Source organism: Ascidia mentula, chromosome 9, assembly GCF_947561715.1.
Source record: "Ascidia mentula chromosome 9, kaAscMent1.1, whole genome shotgun sequence".
Classification (NCBI taxonomy): Eukaryota; Metazoa; Chordata; class Ascidiacea; order Phlebobranchia; family Ascidiidae; genus Ascidia; species Ascidia mentula.
In genome coordinates, this window is record NC_138574.1 from 10,722,542 (window position 1) to 10,741,952 (window position 19,411).

At 39.5% G+C, this 19,411-nt stretch overlaps 3 protein-coding genes across 3 annotated transcripts; 2 read left to right on the plus strand and 1 right to left on the minus strand.

The window, feature by feature from the left end:
- Window positions 1-291: 291 nt before the first annotated feature.
- LOC145914576 (uncharacterized) lies at window positions 292-12,137 on the plus strand. Its single transcript, XM_083002399.1, has 26 exons — window positions 292-444; window positions 712-956; window positions 1,172-1,405; window positions 1,928-2,061; window positions 2,136-2,218; window positions 2,453-2,593; window positions 2,957-3,166; window positions 3,802-4,080; window positions 4,580-4,889; window positions 5,183-5,267; window positions 5,667-5,913; window positions 6,201-6,304; window positions 6,436-6,564; window positions 6,704-6,841; window positions 7,240-7,444; window positions 7,796-7,897; window positions 7,959-8,096; window positions 8,219-8,395; window positions 8,793-8,986; window positions 9,054-9,118; window positions 9,405-9,569; window positions 9,792-9,992; window positions 10,230-10,286; window positions 10,679-10,991; window positions 11,199-11,389; window positions 11,635-12,137. Exons 1-26 carry the CDS (start codon window positions 292-294, stop codon window positions 12,135-12,137), a joined length of 4,803 nt encoding a protein of 1,600 aa, XP_082858525.1.
- A 235-nt stretch (window positions 12,138-12,372) lies between these two features.
- On the minus strand, window positions 12,373-13,087 carry LOC145914373 (uncharacterized). Its single transcript, XM_083002198.1, has 3 exons — window positions 12,950-13,087; window positions 12,707-12,881; window positions 12,373-12,517 (listed from the first exon to the last, which is right to left on the minus strand). The coding sequence occupies exons 1-3, from the start codon at window positions 12,990-12,992 to the stop codon at window positions 12,391-12,393; spliced, it is 345 nt and encodes a 114-aa protein (XP_082858324.1). The 5' UTR covers window positions 12,993-13,087; the 3' UTR covers window positions 12,373-12,390.
- Window positions 13,088-13,731: 644 nt separating this feature from the next.
- Window positions 13,732-19,265, plus strand: LOC145913331 (succinate dehydrogenase [ubiquinone] flavoprotein subunit, mitochondrial-like). The gene is made up of 13 exons (XM_083000949.1): window positions 13,732-13,840; window positions 13,993-14,256; window positions 14,325-14,380; window positions 14,449-14,536; window positions 14,606-14,770; window positions 14,919-15,067; window positions 15,271-15,583; window positions 15,923-16,099; window positions 16,494-16,697; window positions 17,275-17,466; window positions 17,755-17,898; window positions 18,114-18,227; window positions 18,766-19,265. The coding sequence occupies exons 1-13, from the start codon at window positions 13,781-13,783 to the stop codon at window positions 18,850-18,852; spliced, it is 2,013 nt and encodes a 670-aa protein (XP_082857075.1). The 5' UTR covers window positions 13,732-13,780; the 3' UTR covers window positions 18,853-19,265.
- The last annotated feature ends 146 nt before the right edge of the window (window positions 19,266-19,411 follow it).

Sequence of the window (19,411 nt, forward strand, 5' to 3'; positions counted from 1 at the left end):
TCAGAAAACAATACATTGCCATTCAGGTAAACGGAAAGGAAATCGCGAAACCATTTTCTTCAACACCACCTTCGACTTCTAGTGTCACGCATCATTGAGTTTTAGCGCGTTTCTTTTTCACACAACGATCGAGGAAACATAGTGGTTTGTTTGCTCATAAACAAACGTATCAAACGCAATAAACGTGTTGCTAAGTTGCAAAACAGCAAAAAAATACGTGTTTGGACTGCTGTGAAAACAGGTTTATGCAGCTTCTGTGGTATTTAGTTGGAAATCGAATAAAAAGCAAAAATGAGTGTTCTAATGGCTGAAATGTACAACCTTGGTTTGGCCAGAAAGGAAGCGGGAAAAATCCTTGGCGATCTGCCGGATTTTGACACTGAAGATGCTATTTTGGAGTTCAAAGAAAAGCAAGATAAAGCGAAGAAGGACAAGGGGCTTGAGGTGATGACTTTATTTCACTTTTTGGTTTTGTTAATGACCCATTCTAGATTACCAACTGTCGCAACTATGGAACGTTACGTTATTTCATACCTTATTGAAGGTGCATGTTTAAAATGCCGGACATTAAGGCACTTTTGCAATTTCGCCCGAACGCACACTTTAACACCAAAATCCCGAACATGTCCGGGAAAATTCAGACGTCTGGCAACATTTGTATAATTGTTTAGTACCTACTCCGTATATTTAAACATCCACTTAATTTTACAGGTAATCAACAACCACCTTGATAACGTACTTGGTCGTGTGGGGCGACTTCTTACCGACGTGGGAATTTCCCCTGAAATGCCCCAGCCGAATTTCGAGCATGAAGGAAAGTGGGGCAATGTAGCTTTTGCCTTTAGACCCCCGTCCCATTACTTGGAAGGTGAAGACGAAGAAGACGGACCCAACGCTGAAGCCAAGGCAATAGCGAAAGGCCTGTTTGAAGCGTTTGCCTCGACTGCCGAATTCAGGTTTTAGGCTATATACTTCGACCTTTCAAATACTTGTAGAGATGTGTCCATAAACCAGAAAATATAACCCGAAACCGATAACTTCAGTCATTGTTTGACCAAATCCGGACCATATTTTATGACGTCATACATTTTCATATTGGTGATAAAAAACTGTGCTACTCGACCCAACCGGAATATTCGGATATTCATCTAACTGAATACGCCCGTTCCAGAGATCAACTTTTGATGGAGATTCTCGAATGGTTCGCAAATAATGAAACGAGTGTTGGAGATCAAGCTCAGAATTTGCTCGAATCCCAGTTTGCCAAGCGCAGTAAGCAGGAATCTGGCTCTATGGAAATGATCATGGAAGCATTGGAAAACGCTAATGGGGCGCTCTCTAGGCTGAAAAACATTGGCGTCGCGATGTTCGACGACAAGGACGCTACGCAGGAGCATGGGGCCAGGTTTGTTGTTTGTTCTGTTTTGAGACCCAGCAGAAGGAATGTGTTAGACTTATACTATTTTTTTGCTGAACAGCCACATTTCTTACACCGTATTTTTGGGTAAACATTTGATGAAAATTGAGAAAAGGGATATTTTTGTTGGTGAAACGTTTTCCGTTATTAGTTTGAGCTATAGTTGAAACTTCCTTCAGGTTCATAGCCGACAAAGATTTAAAATGCTATAATTCAAATGCTGTAAGTCGTTTGTCATTAAAAAAACTATATCGCCAACACAGCTGCCAGTATCGCACGTTCAAACTGCTTTTTCAACTAAAAATGGTTTGGGACCTAAATACGTGAAATTTGGTTCATTTAGTGGCAAATAATGCTTTGTTGTGATCAAAACAAAATTTAAGCACGATCAAGTTTCGCCAAGGTTTGCGCTATACGTGGTAACCAAACAGCAGATTGATTTGTGGTCATGGCAATTGCTAGATCTGACGATAAACTTAGAATATCACGCGGTGCTTATTTGTTTTGTAGGGGTATGAGCGACTCAATGGCTGCAAGACTGAACGCCAAAGTAAGAAGGACGAGCATGAAACTGGACACGATTCCGAACAGTGGTAGGGCAAGCGCCATGAAGTCAATTTTTATTCCACACAACCTGCCTGACGGTTGGTATTTAGAATATGCAATACATTGGCATTTGTATCGAGTTGCCTTATGTCTGTGATATGTGTGTGTGCAGACCTGCAGTCTCTTCAAGCCAACATTGACGAAGAAGACGACGAAGAGCAAAAATTGTTGGACGATCTTTCCCACAACTGGAAGGTCGGTTAAATTTTTTTTGCACAATACCGTAGTGGTGGACGTACATATTATCGATTGCTTCAGTTGTATTTGATAATTTGAAACTATACGTTAACAATTTTTCGTGCTGATAGTGTTTTTAAGTGCAAAATACTTGCAATACAGGAAAAATATTTTTAAGTTCTAACAGTCTGTCTTTCAAGACCATGAAAGTTGATGTTTATGTCACCTTGTTTTGTAAAAAACTCACTATAGGACGTTTGTGAAGAAGTTCGTGATACGATCATCGGCGTTCACGAATTGAAAATCATAAAGCGTTCGACGAAGCTTGCCGTTAGAAGGGTTCTGTACCTATTTAAATTGGTGGCAGCCTTGTTGGGTCGAAGGACAGACGAGGTATGGTTGGAACTAACGCCGCAGTAAACAATTTTATTTACTTGTGTGTAAGCTGCAGACAGATGGCCACTGTTTCGACTTAAATTTTATTTACGTTTTTTACTTTTTGCCTGTGGTACTTAATTTAACAGTTTTGTGGTTGTTTTTATTGCGACATGACGATTTGTAAAGACAATCTAAAAAAAAAGATTTTTTATAAAATAGGGAAATGGAAAGTATTTATTGGTCAATATGTTAATATATCAAAACATCAACTATTTCCTTTGCTACTTAATGTAGTACTGCATAGGGAGGAAAAAATTACTCTGCACGAAAAATACAAAGGCAACTATACAGCCTGTATCAAAACGTTGAAACTTTTAGGTGAAAGCCAAGGAGTCAGCTGTGATAAAAATGAAGGCGGAGACAAGCGCGTACAAAAGCAAATTGGATCATTTGCATAGAGAGGCGAAGACATGGAGAGAGAAGCTCGCAGTTGTTCAGGCAAATAACGACACGCTCTTTCAGGAGAGGGCTGCGTTGGACAACGAAGTAAACGCGCTGAACAGCACCCTTGCCGAAAAGGAAGGAATTGTGAGTGGGGTGCTAAAGTTGGTTGCAAAAGACTTGTGTTGTTTTTTCTACTAGTGCTGGCCGCGCTTTTTGCTGTTATAAAGTCTGCATTTTTGCGAAACATTTTGTTCAATATGATATTTCAAAAATAGTCTCTTAAAAAACATGGTTATGCCTCAGTTATAACTGATACAACTATCAGCAACGATGCCAATCGGTCAGCTCTTTTGAATTTGTTTTATCAGAAATAATTGTTGTGTTTCGACAAGGGTGTTTTTTGCGTCTTGGAATCGCGTCGCTTGTGGTGTTTGAGCGTATCAGCACGTAGCGCCAATCAGTGTTTTTGCCCTGAATAAGATTATAGCCACCTTATTATCTAGAACTACTTGGAGCTTTTTGTTATCTTAAGAAACAAGTTGTAAACCGGTAGATGTAACAATGAAAACATTTTCTCACGAATCAATATATCTACGGTACATACATGTGGAACTCTGCCGGTATATACACGCATCTTATTCATATACTACAATGCAGATTGACAGTAAATATTTTACATGTCACTGATAAATTTTGTACCCTGCCAAATTCCACATGCTCAAGACCTCTATAAGCAATTTTTCGAAACTACCACAAGTTTAGGTGATTTTTTTTGTCAGATTATTGACCTTTCTGAACAAATCGAAGCCGCTGCCACGCAAAAGAAAACTACAACGAGTCCAGTTGACGAGTTTGACTCCCTAAGCGAAGGAGCAAGGAGGAAGATCACGGAGATGAAGACTCGCGGCCAGATGCAGGAGCAGAGAATTGTGGAGATGGAGGAGGTTTTAGGAGAAATCGCGACTAACTTGGAGCAAGAGAAAAAGGAAAAAGTCCAGGAACGTGAAAAAAGCGTTGCCCTGGAAGAAGAACTTAAAGAGACGAAGACGATGTTGCAAGTAAACCTACTTGAAATTTTTAATATTTTTTATGTTGTTAAACGGGCAACATTTAGGGTAACGCCGTGTTTCACGACCTGTATCATCCGGATATCTTTCACAAACAAATATATATTTTGCTAAAATCAAGGACTGATGTACGTTAACTACAACGCATGCTTCAGTTAAAATAACACAGTTTAACTTGTGGCACCGTTATAAATGAAAAAATTGCCGAAAATGTAATCTGCAATTATGATAGTAGATAGGACAGTGAGCTGTAAGCTTTATTCTTAAAAGTAAGATGACATTTTTTTATCCAATATTTTTACCCCTTTCTTTTGTGATTGGGTGTGAGATTCGAGCTCCTTAACCGAATCCAGTACCTTTCTACCTGCTACCTAGAGTCGAGTATCTTTCTACCTGCTACCTAGAGTCGAGTACCTTTCTACCTGCTACCTAGAGTCGAGTACCTTTCTACATCCTACCTAATGTCCAGTAAAGTGTCTTTATCCGCTAGGTGGCAGAGATGAGGGCGCAGGGCATCGAAGAACTAATCAACGAGAAATCGGAGAAAATCGAATTTCTACAAGGCGAGATTGAAGTCATGCGGACTGACCTGCAAGCCAAAGAAGTTCTCGTATCTAAACTTACGAAAGTGGACGTGGACGAGGAAGATGACCCAAGCGCGTTTCTCAAGAGAAGGGGATCCATCAGGCGACGTAACTCGGTCCGCAGAGGGAGCAGAGCAGTTGCTGCTAAACGCTCGTCTTCGACTTTAAAAGACAATGAGAGCTCCGGTGAAATGCGTAAAGAATCGGAAAATGAAAGTAGGTGGAATTTTGCTTGGTCTTCTTGTTTACCACGGGGTTACAAATATAAATACGCCAGATATTGTCTCAGCACTTAATTAATTTATATGTACGACAAAGGCTCAGATAAGTGTTTTTGAACATATTTACAATGTCGTTTTCGTAGGCAATATATTGAATTCGGTGATATTGGAAAAAAATGCCTTGATGATTGTAAATATTTAATAATCAATGGTGTTTGTCCATTTTTGCTTTCGACGATTTGCGAATGTTTTTTGCATAATAGGTTTTAAATATTTAATTTTTTAAAGATGTCCAACTTTTGGCTAAGCCAAGCAGGGAGGACTCTACAGGCCTACAGATTTCCTCATCCCGTCTACAAATCAAACGATCAAAGTAGGCTTTGAATTTTTTCTGCGTGTTTTTCGGCGTGTTTTCAAAAAGACGACATGATTTGGCAAATCGCACAATTTTCCCCTTCTAACAGTTTACAGAATTTTGTAAACGAGAAAGACTATCGAGAGGTTCGAGATTTCTGTGTTAATACGCCACCAGCAAATGCCTTTAAGCGTTTGGTGTGCCCGATGCAGTGATGCTCTGCTAAAACAGTAATGGTATACGTATTTATACATATATATATATATAGTTGAACTGAAATTTCCTATATTTTATGTATGCGCTTGAAATACAAGCATACATGGGAAAGTCCCATAACCCGCACATGGGGAAGTCCCATAACCCGCACATGGGAAAGTCCCATAACCGGCACAACATAACCTTAACCTCACGCTTTAGATCGCGTCTGGCAATTCCGATCCTTCCTGACGTTTACGATCGCGAAGAAACCATCGCACCTCCTGCGCCCTCGCCCCAAGCGTCCCTCACTGCGGAGATACCGACCATAGAAATCTTACCGTCCTGCGACAGCTCACCCCAAGTATCGCCCGAGCCCGAGAAGTCGTCTCGCCTACGGCAAAGGCGATTTACGATATCTGCTGCCCTGGTGGACCGACGATCTGCTAACGTTGTGTCTACAAAGGAGGTGCTGTGTATTGAAAGATTTAATTACATCGCAGATATTTTTAGTCATGTTTGACTGCAATGATACTGTAAGCTTATCGTATCACCTTCACGTGTGTATAAACTGCAAAAAAGCACTAACGCTCAGTTCGGTATTTTCCGTTAAAAAATGTATAAGTGAACAGTATCAATTTCATGGTTATTCTGTTCTGTGGTGATCAGCATAACAGAAACAGAAACAGATCCCGAGCCTCGTGCTTAAAACCTTGGGCCAATATTTATCCTAACCTGAATACTAAAATACTATAGTACAAGCGAGTGGTGACAGAACTGCGAGAGGCACAGAAAGACAAAAACGAATTGCAAAAGGAAATTGAAGAACTTAACAAGGAGTTTGAAGAACAGGAAGACAGGTATGGAAATACTAAATATTTATAACTTACGACCCATCAACTTTCATCAAAAAGCAGTCGAGTAGCAACTGTTACGACATAAACTGTACATGTTAACTGAACAAAATATGTAGGTATCTGTATTATTTTAGGTTCGAGCAAATGCATCTGAACGTCGAAAAGCAGCATCGCATTAAAATGCTTCTCGAGGAAGACAAGTTAAAATCAGGGACGGGTAAACTTTATTCCGAATACCTGAAGGTGGAGAACATGTTACGTAGGTTGGTGACGTCATATTCTGGTAGAATATGTGACTGCATGTAGTCGAATTTACCCATGGTGCCTAACATATTCGTTTAAATTTAAGGAGTTTTAAAATCGGTATTCGGCAAACTGTGTGTTTTATGTTGCGTGATACAGATTTAAATTCGATTTATCGGGGACTCTTGAAAAGGCGCTGATGTGTGCGGCTGCCAAACAGGCGAAGGATTCATACAAGCATCATGCTCCTGTCAGCCCTGCTAACTTCGTTGAAAGCGCACAGAAAACCAACGAGAAGTAAGTTCAATACATTTTTTAGGCATGTACATTATGTAATGACGTTCTCCATTGTCTCGTAATAAACAAAAAGCAGACAAAAAAGTAGTGTTTCTCAGCATTTTCCTTACAGCCCAGATGCATTGTGGTAAAAATGGCCTGTCCCACTCTCTCGTTTAACCTGACTGAGCTTTCCTTGTTGACCCATTGTCCAATGCAGGTTGGAAAACACTGGTATAGATAAACATACTTTCGCAAATATTGCGTAACAAAACATATAATAAAGGATAAAGTATACGAACAACAACAATAAAAACTTTCAATTATCTTTTTAAACAAAATATCAATACGTTCCTTTTTTTGTACACCCTCAACTGTCATATACAATAAAAAAAATTGTTTTGTAATTTGTCCTGCAGATTCGAAGGAGCATTCGAAATTATGATGGACGCGGTTAACACCTCAGTGGCGACGATGCAACTCTCCCAGAGGAAGATGCGACGTATGATGGAAGCGGAACTGGGTCAGATGACCGTACATCACCTACAAGTCCTCGCAGATAAGTCGAGGAGGATCGAAGATCTTCAGAGGAAAGCGGATTATTATAGAAGAGAAATGGAAGAGGTGAGGTTGCGTTTTGAGACAGGGAGTTTTTAACATTGATATTTGTTTGGAAATCGCGGGGAATTATTTTGACTTTTGTAAACTGAGCACTCAGTTTCGCCGTAGCTCTACCATTCACACAATTAGGCCCATGGTATAATGTAAAATCATAAGGAAACAGCGGTGCATATTTCTAGCAAAGTGGAATCAACCGTGTCACACATGCTTTTTTCCAAACTGTTTTATAAATGCGTTGTTTACACTTACATTTGGTGCGTTTTTAAAGTACGTGGGCTTTTGAAAAAGCAAGAAAAAAAAATCTGAATTGTCGATATCGAAAAAACAGTTTTCTAATGAAAACCTTTCTTCAAGCAAAAAATGAGGCAACAATTCACGGCAAAAGAAAATATCCAACTAATGTACGAAGTCGCCGAGGTGGAGAAAATGAAGACAGAGGTTGCGTTAAAGTTGCAGGTGAAAACCAAGTTTTATTTTCCACCACATTTAAATTGTAAATTGCGCCTAATGTTTCCAGGATTATGAAAACGACAGAGTGAGAAACGCTTTGCCACGTTCACCATTCCGCCTTTCGCCAGATGTCAACAGAGTGCAAGGCAAAGAGTCTTTTGAAACTTTGTTGCATTACGCCAAGGAACAGCAGGGCAAGCTCAAGGTGTGGACACTGGATAGTGAATTCAAAATTTCTGTATTTGTAGTATTTTGGGTGTTTTTTTTTCCGAAGCCTTGTTTTTTTGTAATGTTGTAACAGTGAAGCCATTTTATTATTTTTGGCAGCGTCGGCTGGTCGAAACGGAGGAATTATTAGAAAAGGAAAGAGCAAATCGAGCCCGCTTGGAAAATGCTCTTGTTTCTCGCAGTAGAGCCACACAAAGTCATCGCGAGGACGGTCACCTTGCTGTCACTCATCCACGAAGGGCGGATCCAAAACAATCTGTTGAACCGTCTGACAATGTAAGCACAATTGGCACCGAATATGAAATTTAAACTCAATAATAAAACGTTTCCCCCACCAAGCGTCCACTTAAGTCAGCAAAGTTCGTATAAAGTATCACCGTAAAAACCCCAAACCACTCTGCATATTCAACAGCTAGGTCTTCACTGCAGCCTGACATATCTTAAATGATGACGTCACTGCGGTGAACCTTCGAGTATAGTTGTTGTCACGTGATGTGCCTCAGTCTTTTTTTTCTCTGTAGTTGCCTGCCTGCTTCTGTGCGCGCGTTGCTACAACATCAGCACTGATAATGAACACAGTAGTGTTCGAAACGTTTGCTCTAGCATGAATAGCATATTTGCTCTGGCGTTTCTCTTTGAAGAATCACCATTTTTTGCATTTTTGTTTGTGCAGCTTTCAGTAGGCACTTCTGTTACGGAGAGGTATGTGAAAACCCTCAGACAAATCGAGGAAGCCACCTCGACCTCCAAGAAGAAGCTTATTGACAAACGACTTCTCGGTAGAGTAAAGCAGGTTACACAGCGTTGGAACGCGTGCGTCACGCTTCGTTGGATTTACATCATAAAGCGATACGTCAAGTTTGTCAGGTGATTTGCAAGTGAGGTATTATGGGGTTTGAAATGTTGCTGAGTGGTTCGTGATTTGTTTTATTAGTTACAAGGTTGTGTTAGAAGAGATGACCAAGGATGTGATCAACTGTGGAACTCAAAGTCAGGCCGGTACGTATATATTAGACTTTAGTCCATGCTATTGCATCCATACATATTCTACAGTAGATCATAATACATTTACACGAAATAATTTCCACGGAAATGGGTCCAGATGCTGAATTTAGCATTGCATTAATTTATGAGATTAATACATTTGACTACAAACAGGCATCACAACTTCACAGTTGTACAAACCGTAGAGCTGCATGTTTCCAATAATTTTGTGTGCAAACAATTCCTCTTTGAAAATTTGCCCAAATAAATATGTACCATGCCTAGGATTTTTTCGTCATAGGTGACCTACAAGCTTGCTTTTGGCACATCGTGCGCAAGAAACGTCTAGTTGTGGAAAACAAGCATTTCGGCAATGAAGTTGAATCTCTTGTACTGCAATGCCGCCACCAAGTGGTAGTCGTATTCCGTCAAGTGGGGTTCGCAGTTATTGCACTCAAGAAAACTGGTTAGTCATCCAAAAATGCAACCTATGGGAATGCAACCTTTTTGTGTATAGATTTAACACGTGTTAATGTTACCGTTTATTTAATTATGGGCCCGAAGGAATAGCCAGCACTTGGTTACAGCTTATCCCTGCTATAAGTATAGTCTCGGGAACATGAGGTCCTAGTTTTTCCATGTATTCTCAGTTTGTTGACAATGTGTTCCTCTTATGGATTATGCTCAGGTATGCTGTCGGCGAAAACCAAACCAACCGAAGACACACAGGACGACGATCATCCTGTTCCACCTAGCAACAGCGCACTTTCTACAGCCTCTTCTATTTCAACTATATCTGGTGAGGCTTTAACTGGTGAGGAAAATAAAAGTGCAGAGTCCGTTGCTGTCGATGGTCAACTGCAGGAAAGCAAAGAAAATGTCGCCAACAGTGAGTAAATGCATGTTGGAAAAAATCCAGGTATAGTTGCAGAAAACAAACGAATACGACACTTTTCAATTTAAGGCCACGTGTGGTTCAAACAGACAATTCACAACAATTTGTTGCTGTTTGTTATTGTAATGTTATGTGGATTTAACTCCTGGGTGTAGTTAGGTGATTACTTAAATACATTTGAAGGTTATTTTCCCATTTCTTTCCCACACATTAATCTCATTTCTTTTACAGATGGGAATTCCCCGATTAACACGAAGCAGTCGATTATTCGTCCTACCATCTCAACAGGTGATATAAAGTTTTACGCCAAACCCATGGTTTTCCAACGATTTTGTTGTAACGTCCGCTTTCATAAAATCCTCAAACTCGCGGAATGCTCAGTAAAATTTAACTTGATCCTTTAACGAACAAGGTTGTATTTCTTTTCAACAAAATAGGACGCAACAAGCAGGAAAGATTAGAAACCAAAATTTGTAGGAACCAAATCAACAAAATATAAGCATAGCCTACATATGTTTATTTCAAAACAGGTTGCTGTTCTTGCTTATTCACGGACATGCAGGAACCAGCCGCCCTTGTGGGCGCGTGAACCTTTGGTTGGGAAGCACTGGCCGATTTGAACATAAATTCCCTTCCCTTAAACTGCTATGAACCTTTTACGAGTATGCAATTGTTCACAGAACACTCTACCACTACAACAAACGATGGCTCAGGACCTCAAACAGCTGAAATGCCGAGTAGACTCGCTAGCGCCGAAAGTGGTCAGAGTCAAGATAAAGAATCTTACCAGCAAGAGATGACAACAGAAGCTGGACAAGCGGAGGCAAAAGAAATTCCGCCTTTCGTCGAGGATCACCATAAAGTTGAAGATGATTGTAAATTTAACCGGAAGTTCTTCACCAGGCGTCTTTCCACAACTTGCTGCAGTCATCAGAAGCAGAAGCCGTGTGACACGGCGGCGCCGAAGAAAATCAACTTCAACCAGTGGGTCAGGTGCGTATTTGTGATTCAAATTACCTCAGGGAATGTGTACGCCCCGTCTCAAGCTTGACTGCATCCACACAGTTAACCTTATACCAATCAAAAGCATGTTTAAAGATCAGGAAAATTAGTTTTTCAGTTGAATGAAGAAAAAATTTAAATAAATATTATAAAATTTTGTGAGATTTTGACAAAACACTTGTTTACCATCAACAACAGACGTTCTTCTTTGCCACAACCTCCGCCCCAGCGCATACCAACCTCGCAGTCCAGAAGACGAATATCTAGACTGATGAACGACAACGTCATCTGTGGAATACCCCGGACATTAGAGATGGACATTAGACAGGATCTAAGCAAGGCGCGCAAAAACCTTCAGCAGGCAATGAGGCGATACTCCGTAACACCAGGTCAATATCACATTGCCTTGCTGTAATTTATGTAGCCGACTTTAGACATTAATGACCTCAGAAAAATGTTGGTTTGAATGTTACACAAGTGATAGGACATAGCAAACGCCAAAGGCAGGGTTTGTGTTTCAAATTCGAGTTTGCGACGATGATGTTTGTGTGTGGCTTCGTAGCGGCTAAATTATTCATGTTAAATACGCATTGACATAAATCGAACAGTTTAAACTAACTGTCAATTTTGACAGACTTGCAAACACCTGATCCATCACTCCTTACCAAAAAGGTGCTGAAACAGCTCCGCGAAAGGCGCAGAACCTTGGCTTTTCTTGGTATCGAAAAGAACGAAGGTTTGATAGCGCGATACGATACGAGCGAGCTAATCGATATCTACAAATCGCGCGGGAGTGGCGGGGCGGTTAACCCCCCAAGTTCTGCATCATCCGAAAGCAGCGTCAAAAATGCAGCAGACTTAAATCGCAGCTCTGAATGTGAAGTTTCAAAATGCAGGCGACGCCCGGTTACCGAACAATGTTGCAGACGAGGCGGTGCCTCAGAGGCCAACTTGCGACAGAATCGTAGCACCGGGCTGCTTATGGAGGCGAAGAGCTCTTATGTATCAGACAGGAGTAATACTGGAGAAAAACGGGTGTCGTTACAGAATCTAAACCAGCAGGCAAACCAGCAAGCGGAAACCCAAAGGTCGAGATTCAATGAAACAGTATCGTCTCGCCGCTCCAGCACAAATTGATGCAAATAAATGCACTTTTTTATGCTGATACAATTTCTTGACCAGTGGGTTAGGGTTATAGACAGCATACATCACAATAATGACGTAAACTTTTGAGCTAACTTTGGACTTACAAAGACTATGGAGCCACTCTGATGTTCATCGACTTACATTTAACACCTCAATTCCTGCTAAAAATTCCAAGAAATAAGCACCAAATTTGGTTTGTTTTCTCTTTTTTTGTTAATTTTGTATCGATCCTGTCGAAAAAACTTTAAAGTCTCGGTGCTTTGGCATAGATTCTTAAAGCTTTTAGTTTGGAAAGTATTCTCGGCAAGTCCACCAAATCAATGGCGTGCATAAACTTGATCTGTGCGTCCTCAGGAGTCATGGTGCTATTTCTGTAAAACAAAACAGATATTTATTGTCCAAAAGCACCAATACTACATTCACTTTTTTCTATGTGTATAAGCTTTATATATTAGTGAACAATTTGAGTTTCCTGCTCTGCACAAAAATAAATATTTTAAATGGGCCGCGAGCCAAAACATAATAGTTGGGAACCACTGCTTTGCCAGCAAAAACTCAACTGTTCTCGCCATAACCGAAACAATTTCATCATCAGTCGGTATTGTGTGACAGCTTGGTCGGTAAAAAATTCTTTGGCCTGTGTCAAAGGAGTTTTTAACTTAGTTGCTAGACGAGAAACTTCATCCTCTGGACACCGCCGCGCCACAAGCCGCATCATCAGTGTCAGCAAGAGTTCTGAAAGCATTTTAAAATGAGTTAATGTGTGACAAAAAATAAAACTATACGTAAATATAGGAAATTACCTTCACGTTCTTGATTACTTTTTACAAACTTAACCTTTGCCATGTTTTCTACATAATCCACAACAGAACAGAAGATATCCCTAAAGCCCTAACTTCGACTTTTGGCTGGGTGCAGAGCCCTAACTATAACTAACTTTGTGTAAACTTGTTGCAAATCAGCAAATCAGACATTTCTTTCTACGCACTGTGACAGAATAGAGTTGTTGTTTTAACCTATTGTGAGATCATACTTGTTTGATCTTCAAGGAAATTTCCGAGTTGAACGTGAAACACAAAATGTATGCGTTGACGTTTTGAAAACCAACGACTTTGTTGATTATTTATTTTTATACACGTCTTTGTAAAAAAAAGTAAATATATGATCATGTCGAACACACAAACCAGTAAGCAAGGTTGTTCACCTTTGCAACTCAAGGTAATGAAATTAAAAAATAAAAACGTTTTTCGTCACAGATCAGTGCATTCCTTCAAAATACAGGTAAGGTCAGGACATCGACATGTGTTAACTACAGCTACGTGACCGCTTAGTTACTATCAAACAGCAAGCATTTTCGATATTTAACGTGCAATATCATATCGTTGCAATATATCAGTAATAACTAGAGTCCGAGTCCAAAACTTATCAATAAAAGCTCTGCACTTGAATTTTGTCGAATTCGATTTTCCAATATCCAGTTTACTCCGTTTCAGTCTCAAAACACCACGCTTTTTGTGATTTCTAAACACTAAGATTTGTTTGGTGCAAAAAGTGTGCTGGAACTTGCAATGTTTTAATTTTATTCAGACGATCATATATTTAGTTTAAGTTTGTTGACCTAAATTGTGGGCGAAATGGCTGCAAGGTTGTTTAAGTTTGCATTTCCACAAAACTCCTGTGTGCAAAGAACACTGGTAAGTGCAACAAATTCAGTATTAATCAAATCTAAAGTAGCAAGTAAAATAAGCCACAGTATATAGTTAAATTGTTCTTGCATGATAAGTGAGATGTACCCTGTAAAATTAATATAAATATAATAGATCGATGATGTTGCAAAAAATTACAGAACTCCACCGCAGTCCTTGCTGGCGCACATCATCAAAGCAACCGAAAACTCCACATTTCAAACACCAACACAGATGCAAAGCAACCTGTGAAGAAATCTTACGTATCAGCAGACTATCCAGTAGTGGATCACACTTATGATGCAGTGGTGGTTGGTGCTGGAGGGGCTGGACTCAGAGCTGCATTTGGGCTCTCAGAAGCTGGTTTCAAAACTGCTTGTGTCACTAAACTGTTTCCAACTAGATCACACACAGTGGCAGCACAGGTATTTAAAATATTACTGTTCATTGCTTGCCGGTTTAAAAATTAATGATCATAATTTCTTTATTTTAGGGAGGAATTAATGCTGCTCTTGGCAACATGGAAGAAGATGAATGGAGATGGCACATGTGTGTATTTTACTGTGCAACTCCTTTTAGATGCCTAACAAATGTTGTTTATATCCAATGTTTACCAGGTATGACACAGTTAAGGGGTCTGACTGGCTTGGTGACCAAGATGCAATCCATTACATGACAAGGGAAGCCCCTGCAGCAGTCATTGAGGTCTGTATTTAGGCTTAAGTCAAGATTTTTATTCTGAAAAGGGTGTTATTTGATGATACTGTGTTACAGCTGGAAAATTATGGGATGCCATTTAGTCGCACAACTGAAGGGAAAATATACCAGCGTGCATTTGGCGGACAAAGCTTGCAATATGGAAAGGGCGGACAAGCTCACCGATGTTGTTGCGTTGCAGATCGAACTGGCCACTCACTGTTGCACACACTCTATGGAAGGGTAATATTAAATTAATTTTTTTTTTACCGAAATCCAGATATATACCTTTTTGGTTCTGTTGTGTTTTTTTAAGCAGGATTATTTTCATGTTAAAATATAATTTATTGTTACTGTGAAATAATTTGGTGTGTGTTGTTTTTTTTTGCAGTCATTGGCATTCAACACAGATTATTTTATTGAGTACTTTGCAATGGATCTGTTAATGGAGGATGGTGAATGCAGAGGTGTGTTAGCACTTAGTTTGGAAGATGGAACCCTGCACAGAATCAGAGCCAAAAACACAGTGCTCGCTACCGGGTTGGTTACTATGACATAAAAAAAGCTATGTCTGCCTGAGCAAACCCTTTATTGCAGATCTGTGGAAAATCCAAAAAAATACTTAAATTGAGCATTTGTTTTCATGCATGTGCTCTAAGGCATCTAGAATTGCTTTTATTAAATTGTGTTGCATGTAAATAATAGTTTTGGTAAAATAGGCACTAATGTGACATTTTTTTCAGGGGATACGGCCGTGCATATTTCAGCTGCACATCCGCCCACACGTGCACTGGAGATGGCACTGCCATGGTTAGCCGAGCTGGCTTGCCAAACCAGGACATGGAATTTGTGCAGTTTCATCCTACTGGCATCTACGGAGCAGGTTGTCTCATCACTGAAGGTTGCCGTGGCGAGGGAGGATATCTTATCAATGCTGAGGGTGAGAGATTTATGGAGAGATATGCTCCCACTGCCAAAGATCTGGCATCTCGAGATGTTGTTTCAAGATCTATGACAATTGAGATAAGAGAAGGAAGAGGTTGCGGTCCCAACAAGGTGGGTTGTGTTTTAATTAATTGCTTATGTGAAAATTTATGTTGTGCTGGTTGTTTTCCTTGCAGAGTACTTTTTTAGCATTTCTTACCAAATCACCCAATTTGAATTACTTTATTTTAAACATTGCCTCTTTCCTATGATAAGTTCCTATAAAGATGTTGATTAATTTTGTGATTTTGAGTTGTTCATTAGGCCTACTGCAATGCAATGAAGCAATTAAAACTTTTTTAAGGTGATACATGCATTTACCTCCATATTTCCCCTCCCCAAAAATAAACACTCCTACTTTAGTGAGATCCAAGTTAAGAACCACCAGTATAAACACAAAGCATTCTTTAGGACCATGTCTACCTTCAACTCCACCATCTTCCACCCAGCCAACTTGCCACCCGCCTTCCTGGTATATCTGAAACTGCTCAGATATTTGCCGGTGTCGATGTGACTCGAGAACCAATACCTGTTCTTCCTACTGTTCATTACAACATGGGGGGTGTCCCAACTAACTTTAAAGGACAGGTAAGATCTTAGTTTTTTAAGTTAATGTATATATGTTTAGATTAGAAGTAAGTTGCAAATATGTTTAAAACAGTTTGTTGAAAAGTAGGTTTGTAATGGTCAAGCTGTTGTGATTTCTGCGATAGTTTAATGTGTGATTGTGAAAAATTAAAGAAACTTTTAGACTGCCACTAAAGTGTCATACTGAACACCATTAAATTCTTAGTGTTCTTCCTAAAATTTTTGCCATGCAACTGTCGATTTTTACTTGAAACACTATAAATGGATTGTCTCATAGCTGAATAGTAATGCAGACAGTGACATGTTTGTTGAAACATTGCAGGAAGCAGGATTTTAATTCTACTTATATTTCCACCTATAACCTTCAGATTTTGTCAATTCATGTGTTTGTCAGGCAATCACATATGATTCAGCCAAGAAGGAGGATCATGTCATTCCAGGGTTGTACGCTTGTGGTGAGGCAGCCTGTGCCAGTGTACATGGTGCCAACAGACTGGGTGCCAATTCCTTGCTGGATCTTGTTGTATTTGGAAGGGCCTGTGCTCTCACGATTGCTGAGGAGAACAAACCGGGAGAAGATATTGGAGAACTGAGTGAGGTTGGTTAGAGCTAAAATATGAAAGTACTTAAAATGTATAAATCCCCCCTCCGAGAGTTCAAACTAAACCACAAGAGTTTGGTAACCAAATTGAATTAATTGTTGAAACTTGTCAATGTCATTTTGTTATGTAAGATTTACACCAGTAAATAATTTGCATTTTGATGAGTATCATATTTCAAACATTTAACTTCATATGTTCACAACAGTAGTATTATATCATGATAATTAAATATATAAACCATGAACATTACATCAGACTTTTCATGACCCCTTTTGACAGTAATATTTGTGTAAATCTTTTGTTGCGACAATTAATTGTATTCAAATGACTAAAAACTTTTGAGGGGTGTGGGGGTGCGCAGTTTATGAAATAGTACAAGTAAATGTTGTACGTTGTGGGACATTAACTCTTTGTGTCCCAAATAATTTGTCGTGCGACCCCCTTCAGGATCGCGACTTCCACTTCCGGAAGCCCTGGGCTAGGTAGTGAATTCTCTATAAGGTCAAGATGACGACAGTTTGAAGTCGAAACTAGCTATTTACCACTTACATTGAACATTTCAATACTAAACAGAATGCTGGAGAACAATCAGTTGCAAATCTTGACAAGCTGCGTCACTCCGATGGATCGATCTCAACTGCTGACCTCCGATTGAAAATGCAACAAACCATGCAAAACAATGCTGCGGTGTTTAGGACAGGACCTGTATTAAAACAAGGAGTGGAAAAGATCACTGACATCTACAAGGAGCTTTCTGATTTGAAGGTACGTAAGGATTTAAGTTTCACTTAGTACAGCGAAGAAAAACAGCTATTATGTGCTTCTGTATTTATGTAGATGTTTTATTTTATATTTATGTGCCATATTTGTAGTGGAAAAGATTCCACCGGTGATGTTGTGTACCTGCGGAAAAGTTAAAATCACCCAAACCCAGCAGTTAAAGTGTTAAATTTAGACACTTCATTTGACTAGAATTGTGAAGCTTTGTTTTTAAAATGACCTAAAGGTAAAGCTCAATATTTTGTTAGGTATTAATTTAACAAACTAAAACAGATGTTCGATCGTGGTATGATCTGGAACACAGACCTTGTAGAAGCTTTGGAATTGCAAAACCTTCTTCTCAACGCTGCTCAAACTGTCACAGCTGCAGAAGCACGAGAGGAAAGCAGAGGCGCCCATGCTAGGGAAGATTTTAAGGTCTGTTTTTTTAGTTCTTAAAAGGTGGTTAGCGTTTAGGTGGGTTATCAACACGATTGGCTGATATGTTTTGTAGTTTTATTTATTATATGATTGATGAAAAAACGGGTGCTGATGTACCTTGCTGTTAGGTACCTATTTACCTCAAACATGTGCCCTTGGTAATCACTCCTTGAAATCACATTTCACATACTGTTTTCATATAATTTTTTTAGGTTCGTATCGATGAATATGATTTCAGCAAGTCATTGGAAGGACAAACCAAAAAATCAATGGATGAACATTGGAGAAAACACACAATGTGTGATTTCGATGTGAATACAGGACGTGTGAGTCCCCTTTTTCTCATCTGATAGTTGAATTGTTCCATTACCATTTGTCTATCCCACCCGACCACAAATATTCCCCATTTAAACAACGAAACCTTTTTTTAGGAATTTTACAGAAACTTATAAGGGATAAAAATGTATAATTTTGACCAGAAAGTAAACGGGTTCTAGTTCAACTAGTCATTAGGGATTCTCAACAAGCACGGAATTTTGTGTAAATCTAATTGCACTTTTTTAATATAACAGTCTAAAGGAGTTTGTCAACTGTATGAGCTAAATTTCAAGTATGTGGGACACTGGCTTTGAATATCAGTTGTTAGATCCCTGCAATACAAAAATGTAAAAACACTGCATTTTAATACTTTTAGAGGTCACTAAACCTGCAAGATCTGCAAAGAGATAGCCTAAACGATATTTTTCCTCTAACCATCAACCCCCCTAATGTTTTCCACACAATTTTCTTGAGTAGTTTGCACCGATTTGTCACACCAAAAATCATTTAATCATAAATCATAAAAAAAAAACCATTTGTTTTTAGGTGAACCTGGAGTATCGACCAGTCATCGACGATACCCTGGACGCCAAGGAGTGTGCGGTGGTTCCCCCGGCAGTGAGGTCATACTGATACATCGGTCATCACATACTCAGCCAGTGGCATTTCCAAATCTTCGCTTTCTCGCATTCTCAGTTGTTTGTTGTTTCGAAAAGAATCTATGTATGCGCCCGTTATTGTAGCAATGTTCCATTCGAATGTTTCCCAATCAAAATGAACAGATTAAATTTAAAAAGGGGTAAAAATGCCGACGACGAACAAACGCATTGAATCAGTTTGAAACTGGCATTGGATCGTTGTGTTCCTTCACCACAAGACCTTACAAACAGCTCGCTGCTGTGCAACTGGTACCAAGACATCTGCGGCAATCTTTGCATTAATCTTGTGATAATTGTGGTAGCGTCAGAGTTTCATCATCGCTTGTGGCAAATGTTGTTTGTTGGCGGCCTTGTGTTGTTCGGACTCAAATACAATTCCTTTTTTTGCGGAAATGCCGCCCCAGCGTTAACAAAAGAAACCAGGCCGATTTGTCGCAAGAAATATGATGAAGAAATATGGCTTCGAGTTCGATTTCACAATACAGGGACATCCATTGGTAAGTTGTTCACATGACCAGTGAAAACAAATAATT

What these genes read in the sequence shown, in the direction of transcription:
- LOC145914576 (XM_083002399.1), top strand. Translation starts at nt 292, where the DNA reads ATGAGTGTTCTAATGGCTGAAATGTACAACCTTGGTTTGGCCAGAAAG. An exon ending in ATAGAAGAGAAATGGAAGAG is followed by an intron (nt 7,445 to 7,795) that starts GTGAGGTTGCGT and finishes CCTTTCTTCAAG; the next exon opens with CAAAAAATGAGGCAACAATT. An exon ending in TATTGCACTCAAGAAAACTG is followed by an intron (nt 9,570 to 9,791) that starts GTTAGTCATCCA and finishes GATTATGCTCAG; the next exon opens with GTATGCTGTCGGCGAAAACC.
- LOC145913331 (XM_083000949.1), top strand. Translation starts at nt 13,781, where the DNA reads ATGGCTGCAAGGTTGTTTAAGTTTGCATTTCCACAAAACTCCTGTGTG. An exon ending in CCTGTGTGCAAAGAACACTG is followed by an intron (nt 13,841 to 13,992) that starts GTAAGTGCAACA and finishes AAAAAATTACAG; the next exon opens with AACTCCACCGCAGTCCTTGC. An exon ending in TGCACACACTCTATGGAAGG is followed by an intron (nt 14,771 to 14,918) that starts GTAATATTAAAT and finishes TTTTTTTTGCAG; the next exon opens with TCATTGGCATTCAACACAGA.
- LOC145914373 (XM_083002198.1), bottom strand. Translation starts at nt 12,992, where the DNA reads ATGGCAAAGGTTAAGTTTGTAAAAAGTAATCAAGAACGTGAAG. An exon ending in AAGTAATCAAGAACGTGAAG is followed by an intron (nt 12,882 to 12,949) that starts GTAATTTCCTAT and finishes AAATGCTTTCAG; the next exon opens with AACTCTTGCTGACACTGATG. An exon ending in TTTCGGTTATGGCGAGAACA is followed by an intron (nt 12,518 to 12,706) that starts GTTGAGTTTTTG and finishes TTTGTTTTACAG; the next exon opens with AAATAGCACCATGACTCCTG.